General features: G+C 38.6%; 1 protein-coding gene across 2 annotated transcripts in view; it reads right to left on the reverse strand.

The window, feature by feature from the left end:
* CYP367A1 (cytochrome P450 4V2-like) overlaps nucleotides 1-18,546 on the reverse strand; it is a 46,117-nt gene that overhangs the window by 569 nt on the left and 27,002 nt on the right. The window contains exons 5-20 of one of the 2 annotated variants that reach the window (XM_062672840.1): nucleotides 17,961-18,036; nucleotides 17,044-17,308; nucleotides 15,681-15,749; nucleotides 15,123-15,297; nucleotides 14,247-14,426; nucleotides 13,341-13,492; nucleotides 10,019-10,062; nucleotides 9,262-9,422; nucleotides 8,602-8,708; nucleotides 7,653-7,743; nucleotides 5,816-6,001; nucleotides 4,699-4,774; nucleotides 3,740-4,019; nucleotides 3,327-3,395; nucleotides 2,363-2,531; nucleotides 683-862 (exon numbers count right to left, since the gene is read on the reverse strand). In XM_062672840.1, coding sequence (XP_062528824.1) covers nucleotides 683-862; nucleotides 2,363-2,531; nucleotides 3,327-3,395; nucleotides 3,740-4,019; nucleotides 4,699-4,774; nucleotides 5,816-6,001; nucleotides 7,653-7,743; nucleotides 8,602-8,708; nucleotides 9,262-9,422; nucleotides 10,019-10,062; nucleotides 13,341-13,492; nucleotides 14,247-14,426; nucleotides 15,123-15,297; nucleotides 15,681-15,749; nucleotides 17,044-17,308; nucleotides 17,961-18,036 — 2,280 coding nt within the window. Of the gene's footprint in view, nucleotides 1-682; nucleotides 863-2,362; nucleotides 2,532-3,326; nucleotides 3,396-3,739; nucleotides 4,020-4,698; nucleotides 4,775-5,815; nucleotides 6,002-7,652; nucleotides 7,744-8,601; nucleotides 8,709-9,261; nucleotides 9,423-10,018; nucleotides 10,063-13,314; nucleotides 13,493-14,246; nucleotides 14,427-15,122; nucleotides 15,298-15,680; nucleotides 15,750-17,043; nucleotides 17,309-17,960; nucleotides 18,037-18,546 lie in introns of those variants that run through there. The other variant, NM_001279379.1, reaches the window with a different exon arrangement.

The raw sequence follows: 18,546 nt of genomic DNA on the forward strand, positions 1-18,546 counted from the left end.
GTAATGCGTTTCGGTTTGAAGGGTGGGGCAGCCGTTATAACTATACTTGAAACCTTAGAACTTATATCTCAAGGTGGGTGGTGCATTTACGTTGTAGATGTCTATGGGCTCCAGTAACCACTTAACACCAGGTGGGATGTGAGCTCGTCCCAATGTAAGCAATAAAAAAAAAATATAATAATAATAATACCAATCTTTCGTTGACATTGCATTTTAAATATTCTAAAAATCTTCAGAATGAACAAATAAGTGATTTTTTATTTCAGCTGCAAAGAATATTTTTTTTGGAAATCTAAGTAAGGGGGTAGGGGCACATTGTGAATTGTGTAGGTACTGCGATCCCATCTATGTCTGTCATATCATGTTTTCCGGTTCGAGGGCACAGTTTACGCTTAAAGGCACTTCACGTTTTGATATTATGAGCCACCTGTGTGCTTAGTGCGAGTTTTTTAACGTTCTCGATAGCGTAAAATTTAACGCGATTTTGTATGCAGTTGGAACAACGCCCCTAAAGGCAAACGTAGGCAAACGATCCCACTCCATACAATGTAAATATGAGCTAACTTTTACGCTATCGAGAACGTTAAAAAACTCGTACTAAGCACACTGCTCATATGCAAAAAATGCTACTTCTTCGAACAACAATTACAGAGATATAATTAATATATAAATATAGTTTTACCCAAACAGTCCATGGGTCCTAAACTAAAAGGAATATAGCAGTTCGGTTGTCTCAACTTCGTATTAACTGGATTGAATCTCTCGGGATCGAAATCGTCGGGCCTAGTCCAGAAACGAGAGTCGCGATGCAAATGATATATCGGTGCTACCAAGGAACACCCTGCTGGTAGTGTCCCAGAACCTGTCAAGGAAGTAAATATTGATCTTGATTTTAATTTTATAATTAACTAAGTAAATTCTTCATTGCACGCCTTCTACGAAGACAATAAAAAGTGTTGGAGAATTGTAAACATAATTTATATTATCTGTAATGTCAAAAAATGGTTCACATTTTGCTCACGTGTGACGCCACCGTCTTTCCTTTTCCTAGCGTTTTTCTTTTTTTTACTATTTACTATTTGCATTAAACCGTTACATATTTTATTCCGGAGTATTATTTCAACAAAAAGAACTAATGTTTCAACTACCATTACGAGCTAATTTCGCGTATTTTTACAGTCATTAAATTATTATTTCCAATGTTTCTAATACTTTAAAGTTTTTATGGTCACGGACCACTGTCGAAACCTCGGAAATATTACAATAAAAAATACTAAAATAAACCATCAAAGTCGTTTTAATTACGTCTACGACTCGTTTATATTTTTATTTATTTTTATACACGTGTGGGATTGTCTATTAGTGGCTAGTTAAGTTATTTGATTTTGTGAGATACATATTATATTATGTTTTTGCACGTGGCCATTCATGAATAAATAGTGAAACAAAGGTATTCAATATCGCTCTCAACTAAAAACATTTATTCCGTTAGATTAGTTCGTGAGGTATTATAGCTATAGTAAGGTAGGTATAGGTAAGCTATAGGTAGGTAGGTAGGTAGGTATGTGGCACCATAACACGATTTACCCACAATTTAATTAAGCATTTTAACTGTTAGAAGAATCGATAAAGGGAACTTATGCCACCTTCGATCAATAATAGTATTATTATTGAGTCGTCTATTATCAAAGCCGGCAATCTGACTTTTGAACAATATTGGTAAATCAGAAAAACGATTTATTGACTTTGTATTCCATTGGCAGTCACAAAACTCTTCGGAACGACATCTTAGATAAATAATAGGTTAACTATTAACCTTTATTTAATGCAGGTTTTGAACCGTATTCTTTGAAGGAGACGATTATATTCAAATCAATCTGTATTGACATATCAATAACATTTTTTTGTCCAAATGCACAGATTGCCACCTTTGTTAATAGACGACTCTATTGATCGAAGCTGTCATGTAAAGATTCCGTCAAATTACTGACACAGCGCGCGGTCGTGTTAGCGCCCCTAACTGTTAAGGGTCGTGGGGTTCGATTCCGACATCGGGTAAACATTGGTGTGATCAACAGGATTGTAAGCCCTTTGTATGGGTATCTAATATCTATATATGTTTATATTCAATCGTATTTAAACATGTATAACAGACCCTGGGTCCCATTTTGTCTCATTTTGGTACCAGATGACCACATGCAACTTGTCTCTAGTTATTAAAATGCAGTATACTCACGGCGCGCGGAACGTACTGTGTCAAGAAATCAATAATTTTCATAAAACCAGCAATAATCACAGCGGAGCGTGACCAAGACGTTCTAGTCCCTGTATTAAAGTTGTAAACATTATTGTAACAGCTTACTTATCCGAATATTTTCATTAATAGTCCTTTGCAGCATGCTACCAATTGGAAAAAGACGTAAAACTTCCTTGAAGACCATATCCAAGTAGGGCATTTGTTTGAAATCTTCGTTCGTAACACATCTGTCTTTATCACCGATTATTTTAGTAATTTCTTCGTAAAGCTTTTCCTGAAATATTTTTTTACTTTATTGGCTGATTTGTATTAGTCTATCGGTCTGTCAGTCTATAGAAGACCACTATCTCATATCTTCCAGTTGTATCGGGCGACTGGAATGGGCTGAAGCGTCCACTGATTCTAAGTATTGTTTTTATTACTTAGACGAGTGGACGAGCTCACGGTCCACCTAGTGTTATGTGCCCATAGGCATCTACAACGTCAATCTACAACGCCACCCACTTCGAGACACGAGTTGTAAGGTCTCACTTTTAACAGTACAAGGCTGCCCCGCCATTCAAACCGAAACACATTACTGCTTCACGGTAGAAATAGGCGGGGTGGTGATACCTACCCGTACGGACTCAAGACATCCTACCACCAGTAACTACACAAATTAAAAATTTGCGAGCTTTGTAATTTGGCGAGCAGGTATTTTTTATTACACGATATTATTCCTTCATTGTGGAATTCAATCGTGAAAAATTGTTAGGTACGTATTTCATTAGAAAAATTGGTACTGCCCTACCGGATTGGAACACCGGTACATCGCTTGATACGAATGAACCGGGCGTCTTATCCGTTAGGCCACAATGAGTTCGCACCAGCATACCGCGATCTTTAACAGGAATACACTGGCGGTAAGGCATATTGTAAGCTCACACAGGTAGGTACCACAATGCTGCCAATTTCTGCCGCGAATTATACATTTCGGTTTGAACGGTGAAAAGGGTTTGATACAATATAATTGCGACTTCGATTGACTCTACTGTCTCGAGCAAATTACTAATTGCTTTTAGTAACTTACCTGAGATTTAGGATGATAAGCCATCATCAACAAAACGAAAGAACAAATCTTTGCTGTTGCTTCTTGACTCTGAAACAAACGAATATCTCCTGGATTCTCGTCATTTACAGATAGAACACACTTTGTCGAATCTGATCACTAAATTCCCGCCAACAAAGTGCGAAATGTAACCTAAACACACGTCGCAAAAACTTGAAAACAACAGCGTATTTAAGGTACATTTTGTAGTTAAACACAAACATGAGCATTCGGAAGCCGATAATATTGCAAAGTACACACTAAGGCCTTTATCGAAATCGAGTTCTGAGTTCATCTGCGACCATGCCAGTGACCACAGAACACATTTTTATTGAACTATTAAATTAGATAGCTATATGTATACTAAATACATAATATTGTCATAGAATACTCACAGAAGTAAATATCGTAAAAGTTTCCTTGATAAGTTCCTCTTGTGTTAACTCTTCAGACAATATGAATCTATCTATCACACCTAACTGTCTGTTTATTGATTCTTCGTTATTAAGGTATATTTTATTAATTTCCCTTTTTCTATTTTCAATGATCGCTTTACTGAATTCTGTTATTAACGCGACGAAATGCTTTTGATCTTGATAAGATTTAGTCATCCAAAACACGGGGTCGATTTGTAGGTACCATTTTATCATTCTGTCGAAAACTATATCGTAGTTTCTGGAAATTGCATAATTATAAAGATAATTTTTTCTAATGAAATACGTTCACGATTGACTTCCACGGTGAAGGAATAACATCGTGTAATAAAAATCAAACCCGCAAAATTATAATTTGCGTAATTACTCGTAGTAGGACCTCTTGTGAGTCCGCACGGGTAGGTATCACCACCCTGCCTATTTCCGCCGTGAAGCAGTAATGCGTTTCGGTTTGAAGGGTGGGGCAGCCGTTGTAACTATACTGAGACCTTAGAACTTATATGTCAAGGTGAGTGGCGCATTTATGTTATAGATGTCTATGGGCTCCAGTAACCACTTAACAGCAGGTGGGCTGTGAGCTCGTCCACCAATCTAAGCAATAAAAAAAAAGAAACGATAAGGGTATAAAACAGAGATTTTTTTTGTGAGCCTCTAGATTGCTCTGGCCCAGTTACCTGATGAGAATAGAGAACCAGTCTACGGAATAGAATGCACTCGTTTTGTCAGAGCGGAAAACGTCTGGTCGAACGTTCAAGATGCCCTTGGCTCCATAATGTTAAAAGATCTCACAGCAACATCACACGAACTACTATTATGTTCCTACCAATAGTCTGGTAGCCTCGGGATCGTTTTCCATAAGGCTTAGTTTGCACAATACTAATACGAATCATTAGTGACGTCTAGAAAAAGAGTTTTATTACCTTGGTGTGCAATCAATGATTTCTTGGAGATGAGGTATTTCAGTAACTTGTTCCTTACTCAAGTTTAACAAGGTTTCTGTGTAGATAAAATAAGGTTTAATTTAATTTAGGAAAACGGAGAAACGTGGTAAGTAGTCCAAGGCTTATATGGCGTAATTAGCAAGCCAAGTCACTTGTGGATAGGTGATTTTGCTTTCACGCATACTTAAGTGGTAAAGCTGCTGGTAACAGGCAAGGTATACGGAAGAAGACCCAGAGGCAGAAGTCCAATGCGCTGGTCGGACCAGATACGCTCCACTCTCAATACTTCAGTCCACGTTGCTATCCACACAGCCGAGGACAGGCAGGAATGGCGCAGGATACAGGAGAAAGTAATTAGAGGAGGCCACGACCCTCAGCACTGAGGATTATCGACGCAAGGAGGAGGAAGTGGTTTTGGCGCAGTCTTATGCCTATCTTATTTATGTATGGAAGCATAGTTTGTGTGTGTTTTTATTGACATCTAAAACAATGGGTATTATATTTAATAATCATGGATACAAAACCCATTTTATCCTTTGCAGCCGCTGATTAAAAACGTTGTTTATGTTTATTGACATTGGATATAGATATGGCTTGGTCGACGGTTGAGATCAAGCCGCTTCAGCAAGTTTCAGCGGAAAAAAACGGAAATCGTCGAATGAAATGTCTTGACTTACAGGAAAAAAATAACTTGGGGATACGAAAAAAACGCGTTCGTATATAACATCATTATCATTAGCCTAGTGACGTCTACTGTTGGATATAGGCATCCTCAGCGTCGGCAAAGAATAATTTATTAATATTTATGTGAGGATCAATGTAGAAAACTTGTATAATTAAAAACTTGCATAAAATATACGAGTGCAATTACATATTGTTAATTAAAATTTAAGATTATAAAACCGATTCACGAAGCGATGATAAATTGAACCTCAAACGGGTTCTTTTTTTGCTTTTTGCTGCAATATTAATGTTGTTTAGATTATAATTATCTTACTAGAAGATATTAATTTTAAGATTTTACGTAATGAATAAGCTAATTGGATTGTATGTTCGACTTCGATTTGACCTTGCACCTTGCACCCTGAATACTTACGGCAAACACAATAGCTCGTCGTCTGTACGATTTTATTATAAATATCAAACTCTTGTTCGCTTGGAATATTCCGCAATTTCTTCAATAGGAGATGCACTTCTTCATTAAAGATTTTTTCGTAGCTATCTACAACTTTTTTCCCGTAATTTGGTGTTGCTATTTTTCTATGTTTCCGCCAAGTCACACCTGTGAGTAATTATGATATTGTTACGCCGCGCCGGTAAGAGTAAAGTCGTCTATCGCCGAATAGTCAAACGAATATCGAAGGACCTAGAAGCACCTAGAATGCTCGAGAAGTACAACGCCATCTATTGTCAGATAGCGGAAACTACTACTAGAGATGTGTGGAATATTCTCGATATATCTAGGGATGTGGTATTGGCTACAAAAATGTTGCAGAGATGGCACGCAGTTAGTCAGTAATCGGAACTACTCTAAGGGAAACAGCGAACGGATCACCTGAAGCGAAGCGGAAGAAGCGAATTGAGAGTTTTAAAGTGCTTGTGAAATGTTTTAAGTGTTGAATATAGTGTTAACTTCTGATTCGGTAGAATTTTTATTTATCCCGAACCCTAGCGCGTAACCGGCAAACAGGTCAACTGGTAAGTGGATGTGGTCGGCACAACATTACAAATGTTTGCGATTTGTCTTAGGCTTTTGATCGAGAACATACTAGCTTAGTAAAGTTAATCACTAATATCGTATCTGTTTCTGCCGCGAAGAAATCTTGAGCTCCGGCTTCAAAGGAGGGGTAAACTTATACAATCCAATTGACACTTCAACTTCCTATGTCAAGGTGGGTGGCGGCATTTATTTGCAATATTTATAGACTGCTATAGCCGCTTAATACCAAATAAGCCGTCTATTGTTATAGGTATGTATAAATTGTAGCCCAGAGTGGTAGAAGATGAACAGAATACCAAATTTACGCTTCTTCTTATCAGCCCACAGACAAAGGCCGGTCCTGCGCTGCCTACATCCAGCGGATCCCCGCGAGCCTCGATAGATTATCGGTTCATCTTGTGGGAGATCTACCCACGCTACGTCTTCCGGTACGCGGTCGCCACTCAAGAACTTTCTGGCCCCAACGGCCATCCGTTTCTACGAGCAATGTGTCCTACCCCCTGCCACTCCACCGTCGCAATCCTTTGGGCTATGTCGGTTACCATTAAAAATTTACGCTGCATCAACTAATATAACCAACGTTCTGTTTTGTTATTCCCTTCCCACAAAACCAATTTCTATTCTCACTCCTTTACTGTGCACGCGGTCAGACTGTGGAATTCGTTGCCGGCTGACATCCGAGTTTGCAAGTCTGTTTCTGTTTTTAAATACAAGGTCAAACAATTTTATCTCTCATCAACCGAATGATCATGGTTCTATACTCTTCGCATATACGAGTGTTACTGTGTTACTTATAATATTTTGTACTCAAGTTTAACAATATTTGGTATGTGTATGTGCATTACTATAATTCTCATGTTGTATTTGTTATTTTAGTTATGTGTTATTTGTTCTACACACACTTATCACTTTTTATTATTATTCTCATTATCCTCTCGCAGGTCTGCTGGAAGAGATTTCTTAAAGAAATAAGCAGTGCCTTTGTACATAATTTTCCTATTACTCTGTACTATGTCTTTTTTTCTGTGTGTACATAAATAAATAAATAATAAATAAATAAAATAATTAAAAGTAAGGTTCAAAGTCCGTAGGCCATATGTCAGGACTTTTACGGACTTAGCAATCGGAAATAGAAAATATACATTCCCAGGTGAAATAGGCAATGAATATTAAAATTAAAAATGCTTAGAAAATTTGAGCAAATGCAACATACCGGAACCGCTTAGAATTCCACCCCCGAGTACATGAGCCATATATTTGTATTGAGGACCCTTGGTACTCGTTTTGGAGCTTGACAGTAAAATCTATGGAAGAAATAAAAATTGTGAATCTATTTACAAAGAGTTTTTTTTTTTTTTTTTTTTTTATTGCCTTTGTAGGCAGACGAGCGTACGGCCCACCTGATGGTAAGTGGTTACCGTCGCCCATGGACTTCAGCAATGCCAGGAGCAGAGCCAAGCCGCTGCCTACTGCTTAATACTCTCCACAAGCCTCGTTTGAAGAAGGACATGTCATAGCGTTCGGGAAACACCGTGGAGGGGAGCTCATTCCATAGCCGGATGGTACGTGGCAAAAAAGACCTCTGGAAACGCACTGTGGATGACCGCAGTGGCTCCAGGTAGTATGGATGAACTCTACTCCGGTGGCGGGCGGTGCGATGGTAAAAACGAGACGTTGGTATCATCTCGAACAATTCCTCAGAGCACTCCCCATGGAACATGCGGTACAAAATACAGAGGGACCCGAAGTCCCTCCGCAGAGTGATATTAAAATGACAGTTGAACATTTTCATTCGTTTATATCTGAAATGTGTTCGTATCTATAAAAATGACTTTTCAAAGGACTTCAATTGCAGTATAGCAGTGTTTTTTTTTCGTACATGCTGATAGCCTTGAGAGGCTATTTCAGCTTCTCTTTGACGTGTAGGTGAGCTCACGGGTCTCAAACCGGGAATGTTGCTAACACTGGCCCTAGCAAGAGCGGTGCTTCGCAGAATCTACTACCGGATCGAAAACGCGACCCACTGAGAAGATCCGGCGAGAAATTCAGTAGGCTAAACTGTTTGTATTAATTGAACTTATGCAATTTTGACTTTGGTTTAATTACTACAAAAATTTCATTTACTTTAAATAAAATTCATAAAACGATTGCTGTTTACAAACCTTCAAATCATCAGGGTTGTTAATTATGACGTTTAAATTGGGTCCCAGCCAGAATCTGGATGCTTCCCCGTAGACTTGCAGCAGCTCTTTGATTACCGAAATTAATTCTAAAAAAAAACAGTGGAACAACAAAAGGTTCCTAGTGAATATGTTTGTGAAATATTAAGTGCAAGTAATTGGGGGGGTCCGGTCGTATCCTCGTCGCACAGACTGGACTTGCTGCTACCGACGACTATGAGTCCTGGAAGGCAATGCTTGACTTCTGCGAGTCCAGCATCTCGCAGAAGGAGGGGACGGAGCGTCAAACTGGGAGCCATTGCCTTTCGGCACGGATCTGCCAATGTCTTGCTTCTCCCACGTTCTGTCTCGTAGCGGCAAAATAACCCTCGCCCAGAAAAAGTACCGACATCATGAGAGATTTGATCAATATGCAAATGCAATGCAAAAATTTGAAATCAATTCTTTACTGGAAAAAAATATCTTCCCTTGTTGTAAGAGCCATTACTTTAGAATTTTAAATTATTTATTTTTAAGCTGCCTAACATTTTTCTCTCCTTTACCTTGCTAAGAGAACTTGACATAACTGTACATAATCCGTAGTAATCGCTCTGCGTAACAGAATACACGATATGCATAGTTATAAATACCAAGTTTACATACCTTCAGGTTCACACATGAAGCGCAAAGCATTTCCAATAAATGGGAGAGCTTGCGGTCCAGGAAATTGATTAGCCATTTCCATAAACTTTTTGTTTTTTTGCTTCCATCCCGACCACATCAAGGCAAACACGATAACAATGAGGATCATGTACGAGATCATTCTGAGTTGGAGAAAAAAAAAAACTTAGAAAATTATTCATATATCAATTCTATTATTCAATTATTTATTTACAGGATATAAAAAGCATTGCTGAAAAAAAAGACAAGTGTGACAGTAAATTTGGACAGCATAAAAATCGATCCACAACCCAGGTTCAAAGGTGGATGTCCGTAACCTCTTCGGTTTGAATTAAGGGATCCCAAAAACAATGTTTTCTACTAATATTGTCCAATCATTATCAATATCGTTTCAGGATTTTGAGCAGTTCTCTTTTACCCGTATTAAAATATAATCACGAAAGTTCCGATGGTTTTTAACACGCTTTATTTTTTAACACGCTTTAATAGCTTGGTATGTTTGTTTGTACGTAAAGGAATTTTCAACTCGTTATTACCAACTTCAAGATGTCCGATTGACTTGAAAATTTTCCCTCGAATCAAGGAACCGATGAGAGTAAAAATATTTTTTAACATAGCTCTAAAATCCTGACCAGCATCAAAAGATTAACAAAAAGTATAAAATTTATTATTAGTTCGGATTGCTACTTACGTTTTATTTTTATTTACCTGATAAAATGATACAAAAAAAGTATTTTACCTTACGTAGCAACACAAGATTGCACCACAAAAGCAGTTCGTAGACTACCAAAAGTAAATGTATTTGTAAGATTGACAATGAGAAATACGTTTAACTAGACTTTAATGTATGTTACGTGATGCTGTTGAATGTTAATGTAAGACACAATAAGTACGTGGTAGTGCATATATACTGCGCAATAGATACCTGAGAAATAATGAGTGTCAGCTTTAATATATGGATAGCTTTTTTTTTCATATCAACTTGTTTCCAATTGTCGACGAATTCTATTGGAGCTCTCACGCGCGGCTTCGCCCAGCTTGGTCAGGAAAAACTTAAATTAATATTTCTAGAGTATCACGTAATTTTTCTAAAGATAACAAAACAGCTTCCCGTAGGAATGAGATGTTTTTTCGGGATAAAAGACAGTCTATGTCACTCTCCTTGTCTAAGACTGCCACTTTCAAACAATTTGTATATTAATTCGTTGCTTCGTTTCGAGCTGAAAGCAAGACAAACAAACACAATTTCACCTTTATAACATTACTAGCTGACCCGGCAGACTTTGTAGTTCCACAATCGATAAATAAAAGACCTAAACTTTTGTATAAAATAAACTTAAAGCAAAACAAAGGTATCCCTCCGCGCGACGGGGAATACATGAAAGGGAAAAATTGTTATTTTTATTTAAATCCGACAATTTTCATATTTATTCACCTTTTAAACCTGCTCTGGACTTCCACAAATAATTCAAGACCAAAATTAGCCAAATCGGTCCAGCCGTTCTCGAGTTTTAGCGAGACTAACGAACAGCAATTCATTTTTATATATGTAGAAGAAGAAGATAATATTTGGTTTATAAAAAGTATTATCACAACAACCGTAGAATGCTGAATCAATAATTATTTAGAATTATCTAGTTTTCGGATGCTCGAGCGAACTTTGGCAAAAATGATGTTTTAATTAAATTTTTGACCATAATGGGTAAATAAAATCACGGCCCACTTGATATTAATTAAGCAATTATCAGAGTTCGTGGACAAAGTAAAGGTAAAGAGTTTATAATAAAGAGTCCTCGAACTTAAAAATTGAATAAGAAACCTGTTTAAGTGCCACAATTTTTATTTTATTTTAGAGGGTAGTCGATGACATTATGTATGGAATATGTTATTAAGTAATTTCATCCAAATGGCCGCCGCGACTATAGGTCTGTAGGTGGTGTATCTTGGTGGACCAATTTTGTATGACATCTTCGCTTAAATAGGGCTCAATTTCACGAAGAGCGCGAGTTATGTTTGCCTTCAGGGGCAATAGACTGTGGTTTGTCTGCATAGACTAGAGATTCCACGTAGCCCCACAGAAAGTAGTCGAGTGGCGTGAAGTCACACGATCTCGGTGTTCAGTTGATGTCGCCATCACGCGAGATGACGAAACCTTCGAATTTCTCATCGAATAAATTTAATGTTTCCCGTGCTGTATGGCACGTGGCGCCGTCCTGTTAACCACATATTTGTGAGATCCATACCATCTATCCTAAGCCACAAAAAGTTTGTTTTCACCGTCCGTTATTCGTCGCCATTGACAGTTAGCGCGGCTCCCTGCGTATCTTCGAAGAAATAAGGGCCGATGATACCGCCGGGCAAGCGGGTAGCGTTCCATAGTATAATGTCACGACCATAGATAATACATATAAATTAGTTATGTATGCTTACGGGCGTCGGCCACTAGATGGCTTCGCTTCGATTAGTTTCTCATTGATTCTGTAGATGGCAGTAACATAATATATTACCTATCCTCTATAGTTTATTTTTAATGAAGGATTTTGTAAATTTTCAGAAATCAGAAATTGATAAAATTTAATTTAATTTGACTTTAATAAATAAAGACTTGTATGATTTTTTATTTTCTCTGATTAGTTATACAATAGTTAAATACCTTAACTTTAACAACAAATAAGTTTAGGGGCCCTCTCCATAAGCCTCGTTTGCAGAAGGACAGTCGTAGCGCTCGGGAAACACTGTGGAGGGGAACTCCTTCCAAAGCCAGATGGTACGTGGCAGAAAAGTTCTCCGGAAGGGACCACCGCACCCTTAAACGCACGCACACATCAAATAACCTGCACCGCCTCATCAGATTGGTGATGATTTTAAATAATAACTTCTTTAGTGTTTCTTTTTGGGTCTTATTATAAACGCAGGCCGAATTATTACGGTTCGAATGGGTATTCTATATGTAAACTGCGAGCCGGCGCGCTTACTAAGCATAATGCACCACCATGAATTTTGAAACTGCACTCAGAAACCTAATACGAGAAATTCCTTAGTTTGGGATTCAATGTAAGCTTTTTTTTTTTATTGCTTCGATAGGTAGATGAGCTCACAGTCCACCTGGTGTTAAGTGGTTACTGGAGCCCATAGACATCCACAACGTAAATGCGCCACCCACCTTGAGATACAAGTTCTAAGGTCTCAAGTATAGTTACAACGGCTGCCCCAGCCTTCAAACCGAAACGCATTACTTCTTCTCGGCAGAAGTAGGCAGGGTCGTGGTACCTACCCGCGCGGACTCACAAGAGGTCTTACCACCAGTAATTACGCAAATTATAATTTTGCGGGTTGCATTTTTATTACACGATGTTACTCCTTCACCGCTTCTAATTCCATTAACGTAACAGAATAACTTTAAAGTCCTGCCCTCAATTTTTGGCTCTGCTTGTTATCTTTTGGTGAACAAATAAGTTTTGGCTTTTATCATACGAAACCCGACAATTTTTTTAACTTTCCAAATATACTGACTCCAACTCCGGCTCTCGTTTTCTTCTATCCAGCAAATCAGTTGTATATATTTTTGTTTTATTTGTTTATTGTGTATTTAGACAGATACACATACGACCCACCTATCTACTGCTGATTAATCCCCATATGACTCATTTGAATACACCCAACATAAAAAAGAATGAAGTACTTTCTCTTTTGAAGTCAGTTAAAAATGAAACGACTTACTCTTGAAATCCTCAGAATGATAATTTATTTGTATTAACACGTAACCGTCAATACGCTACCCACAGATACAGCCCACAGAGTTTCTCGTCGGATCTTCTCAGTGGGTCGCGTTTCCGATCCGGTGGTAGATTCTGCGAAACACGGCTGTTGCTAGGGTTCATGTTAGCAACGTCGTCAGGTTTGAGCCCCGTGAGCTCACCTATATCTCTAAACTATCAGCGTACGTAAGAAAAAAAAAGTCAATACGCGGTTGTATTATGTAAATTAAAATAAAACTGGTTTGTTTTCGAAATCTACGGCAGTGAAACAATTTTATCTTAGAAATGATATATTTAGATCCTTGGCTTGACTTTTAAGTTGTATCCGTTGGCGAACTTCACTGATATAGCGACGTGTAGTTTCAGGTCTTCGACGCAACCTTCTGCTTCTAGCTGAACTTCGCGCACTGCCCACACTACCAGCGTTTTGATCAACGGCTCTGCGTACACTCGACCTGGTGATGAAATAGTATTTTTTGTATTTCTATTAGTAATGCGTTTGGTGAGCTCACATGAGTCGATAGCACCCACTGTTAGGTATTCACGATTTTTAGTTTGAAGTCGTCGTGGCCTAAAGGATAAAACGTCCGATGTACCCGTGTTCGAATGCCGCTGGCGAGTACCAATTTTTCTAATAAAATACGTACTTAACAACTCAGGATTGACTTCCACGGTGAAGGAATAACATTAAAAATCGAACCCGCAAAATTATAATTTGCGTAATTACTGATGGTAGGACGTCTTGTGAGTCCGCACGGGTAGATACCACCGCCCTGCCTATTTCTGCCGTGAAGCAGTAATGTTTTTCGGTTTGACGGGTGAGGCAGCCGTTGTACTGTAAATATTGAGACCTTACTGAACTTGGGTCTCGAGGTGGGAGGCGGCATTTACGTTGTAGATTTCTATCCCGTAATTACCACCAGCTGGGCCGTGAGCTCGTCCACCCATCCATGCAATAACAAAAAAAAGTGGGATAGCAGTTATGCGTATGTAAGTGAGAATTTACTGTTGATAGGGCGTCTTGTGAACCCGCACAGTAAGGTATCATCACCCTGCTTATTGCTGCTGTAGCAGTAATCCGTTGCCTCTTGGAGGGTAGGGCAGCTGTTTTAATATATTAATCTTGAATTAGACAAGTATTAAGGATATCGTAGTAATCTTTTACACAGAGCTTATACTGACTTATGCAGAGCATGAGCTTATACGGACCTAAGCAGTCCATCGCCCCTAAACTGAACGGAATAAAAACATTAGGGCTCCTCTTCTTAACATTTTCAGGGAGGAATCTCTCTGGTTTAACTTTCAAAGGCTCGTCCCAATACCTCGGGTCTCTGTGGAGGTCGTGTATTGGTATCACTAATGTCGTACCGATTGGAAGCGTGAATTTTCCTGAAATCATTATACATAATATTTTATTATCAAATTAGACAATTCTGATATTGTGATTGATAACGATAAATGTAGATCTGAATTCTTGACACGTGAAGATTCTAAGACAATCCCGATCTTAAAATGAGCCGTCACGACAGTTTTTTAGGGCGTTAACTCAAAAACTAGGTTCGGCTACGCTATTAGCTGTCATGCATGTATTACACGCCATTGTAATGAAGTAAACACAATATTTGATAAAATATGTATTTAATAAACTGAGAAACGCTCGCTAGAGCGCGATGATTTTTTTTTAACTTCTTACGGCGAGTAGCCTCGAAAGGCTATTCCGGCTTCACCGGATGTGTAGGTGGCTCACGGTACTCACCCTGAGAGACTGCTAACATCTACCCTAGCCAGAGCAGTGCTTTGGTGAATCTAACGAATCGGAATCGCGACCTACTGAGAAGATCCGGCGAGACACTCAGTGGGTCGTGTCTGTGAGTTAAGTTGCACGTCGAATTCTTTGGACGCAATCGAAGGGCTCGACGAAAACGGTGACCAGTGATTGGAATGCCTAAAAAGATCGAGTATGGATCGGGAGGATCCGAAATAACGTGCTTAGAGCGACAGCGACTGTGTTGCCCCGTCGTCTAAGATTTTGCATCTAATTAGACAAACTTAATAAAAAGTTTAACTCGTTGTCTAACTACCTACCATTGTTAATTGTAATTTCTTCCTCCACAGTTCTTTGTATCAGAGCTGCTATTGACAGATACCTCAGTGCCTCTTGATACACCATATCTAAATAATGTAGATGCTTTAAATGTTCCGCTGTAACATCATTTCGTCCTGAACCGATTACTTCGACAATTTCCTTGTAAACTTTCTCCTGAAAAAACATTTACTTTTCTTAAGTTTACACTAAACCTAGGATAGCAGTGTTCCCAATGATAGCCACAATCAGCCATTACAATAGGAATCCGAAAAGTCCTTAATTTTCAAAATTGCCGCCCAGATTTTACGAAACGTGTCTGAGTGCAAAAAACGCGTGTGATGTCACACGTGGCTATTAAAGGCGAGCTAACCACAGAAAGTATAATGTGTTGCTTGAAGATTTGGACGACGGCGATCTGATCGATGTTTAAATAACAATAATATTATCTTTTAGGATTCATCTTGTGATTTAGTCATCTAATCGTTATTTTTAGATTTTTTTGTCTATTATTTTATTCATTATTTAGAAATTTTTGTTAAATCCACTATATGTATTACCTGCCAGTCAGGAAGGTGCGCCAAAAATAACAATACAGCTGATGTTATTTTTGCAGAAGCTTCTTGACTCTGAAAACAAAAAGTGAGCTTTTTAAGTCTCCAAATACATTTTAGAACATTAAGTGAGCCGTGAACATAAGTACATTAACAATAAATCAAGTATATCTCTTAAAGCTATCTTAAAAATGTATCCCTACGGTCTTCGCGAGTCGCAGACAAAATTAAATGTACTTTTACGGTTTAATCTATCGTATTCGATCGAAGCGGATTAATATTGACAACAAGTCCTCTGTTCGACCACGAAAACTGGAAAGTGATGGATTAAAGCGATAGCTGGAAAAACTACACAAAAAATTTTGCAGGTTCCTATTAAAAAAATGTATGTATACTATCCGTTCTTGTATCCATCACTTTATGTGACTGGTATGGTCGAATTAGATACTCTTGAGCTCAGACGGAAGATGACTCTTATGGTGCATTATTATCAGCTATTGCATAATAAAATTGATAACTCCACTGCACTGGAATCAGTGTCGTTATATGTGCCTGATGGCTACATGCGCGGATGTATGTGTGGAGGGGTGCGTCGCCAGCGGCAGCTTCTTAGTACTACGCACGCGCGTACGCAGCACACCGCTAACTCTCCGACGCATCGTGCTGTCTCGCTACTCAATGGCTTGCTAGCCTATGCTCCGGAAATGGATATATTCCATGATGGTTTGCAGCGATTTATTGTTGTTGTTAGGAATTACTTAAGCTAATTATTAATACCTTACAAATGTTTTGGTTTATACTGTTACTTTTGTAAGTAGACTAAATAAATAAATAAATATCGGAAATGTTAAACGATATGTCGGAAATGATAAAAGCGACAGATTAAACCGTGAAAATAGTTTTAATTAAGATCTTAGAAGAACGGACATATCGAAAAACAAAAAGTAAACTCATAAATCCGAGATTTTGAAAATAAACACAAATTTTCACATAATTACGATCAAACCAAGAATCGATATTAATCGCAATCGATTGTATCAATTTATAGAGAACAAGTCAACCCAATGTCAAATGAGGCATCATAAATGGATTTATGTTTGTAACTAACGGATAAATAAACAAATTATGAAAAAAAAAAATACTTAAAATTATTCGTTTATAATGCATGTGACTAGGAGATGTATGGAAATATTATTACAAAGTAGAGGGGGAAGAGGTCGACCGAAGGAAACATGGATGGAGTGTATCAATGACGATATGAGGGAAAGAGGAGTGAGCGTAGAGATGACGGCTGATAGAAGAGAATAGAGTAGAAAAAATCGCCGACCCCACCTAGTGGGGTAAGGTGGAGAAAAAGAAGAAGAATTACCGTTGTAAACAAAGTCATCGTCTCCCATTTGATTTCTTGTTCTGTCAGCTCACCGGATGCAATGTATCTATCGACTATACCCATTGACTCTTCATCAACATTACCTCCCTTCAAAGCTGTACGTCTCTTCTTCAAGAAATCCGAAGTTAATCTGTCTATTTTCTTAACGTAAGCATTCTCTGTCGCTTTTCTTCCCGTTATCCAGTAGACGAAGGGAATTTGTAGCCACCACACAGTCATCTTCGTGAATAATAATTCGTAGAGACTAAAAATTAAACGGAATGCTATTGTTTACCTTCATAGAAGCATCTCATTGTGAAGCTATCAGGAGGTTAGAGGATCTATGGATATTACGTTAACTCAATTAAGTACAGTAATTTGTGAATTGCTTAGCTAAGATGGATAGGCGAACTCAAGGGCTCAACTGTAATGTTGCGATCCTAATGCATCGTTAACTTAAGAATAGATAAATCGGCCCTAGCCAATGATCGGAGGCGCTGGAGAGACATTACCAGAAGTAAAATCATGATGATCAATATAATCACCATCAGCGGTGAGGAAACGATGCGATGAGGAGGAGATATGAGTTCTAAGGTCTCAGTATAGTTACAACGGCTGCTCCACCAAACCGAACTACATTACTACTTCGCGACAGAAATAGGCAGGGTGGTGGTACCTACCCTTGCGGACTCACAAGACGACCGACCACCAGTAAAAGGCCATAATTTTTTAATATTCGTTGTGTCAAAGAGGCACTAATCCTAAGTAATACAAGGCTTTTTCCCTTATTTGCGATCTACAAATTTATTTCCAATATTTGGATAGTGTGGCTTTCTGCGCAATGGTTTGCGAAGATTCTTTATCTCATTTTAGAATAGGGTAAAGAATTTAGACGTTACCATAATTTTATAACTTACTTCTGCGTTTCCAATATAAGGTCACTCATTCCGTCCACGTTTCGTGAATCATCCTTGGAGAGGCCAATCAATGTTTCTGGAATATATACCTAACTGTTGACAATGACTCCTGTTGTTGACAGTGATTAACCGAATAATAATTATAGACGGAATCTAAATTTGAGTGTTTTTTTTAAACCATCTGTTAGTTACGACTTAATGTCGCGGGTTTTATACACCCCGTCATGACGTATGCAAGCGTAGTGTTCGCTCACGCGGCCCGCACCAACTTGAAACCCCTTCAGGCTATTCAATCCCGATTCTGCAGGATAGCCGTCGGAGCACCATGGTTCCTGAGGAACGTGGATCTCCACGATGACCTGGAGCTCGACTCTGTCAATAAGTGTCTACAGTCGGCATAACTGCGCCATTTCGAGAAGGCGGCACGACATGAGAACCCTCTTGTCCTGGCCGCTGGAAACTACATACCCGATCCTGTAGACCGAATGGTAAACAGTCGACGTCGCCCAAAGCACGTTATTACGGATCCTCCCGATCCATTAACGGTGCTTTTAGGCACCACAAGCACCGGTCACCGTCCTGGTCG

Source organism: Bombyx mori, chromosome 16 (assembly GCF_030269925.1).
Source record: "Bombyx mori chromosome 16, ASM3026992v2".
Lineage (NCBI taxonomy): Eukaryota > Metazoa > Arthropoda > Insecta > Lepidoptera > Bombycidae > Bombyx > Bombyx mori.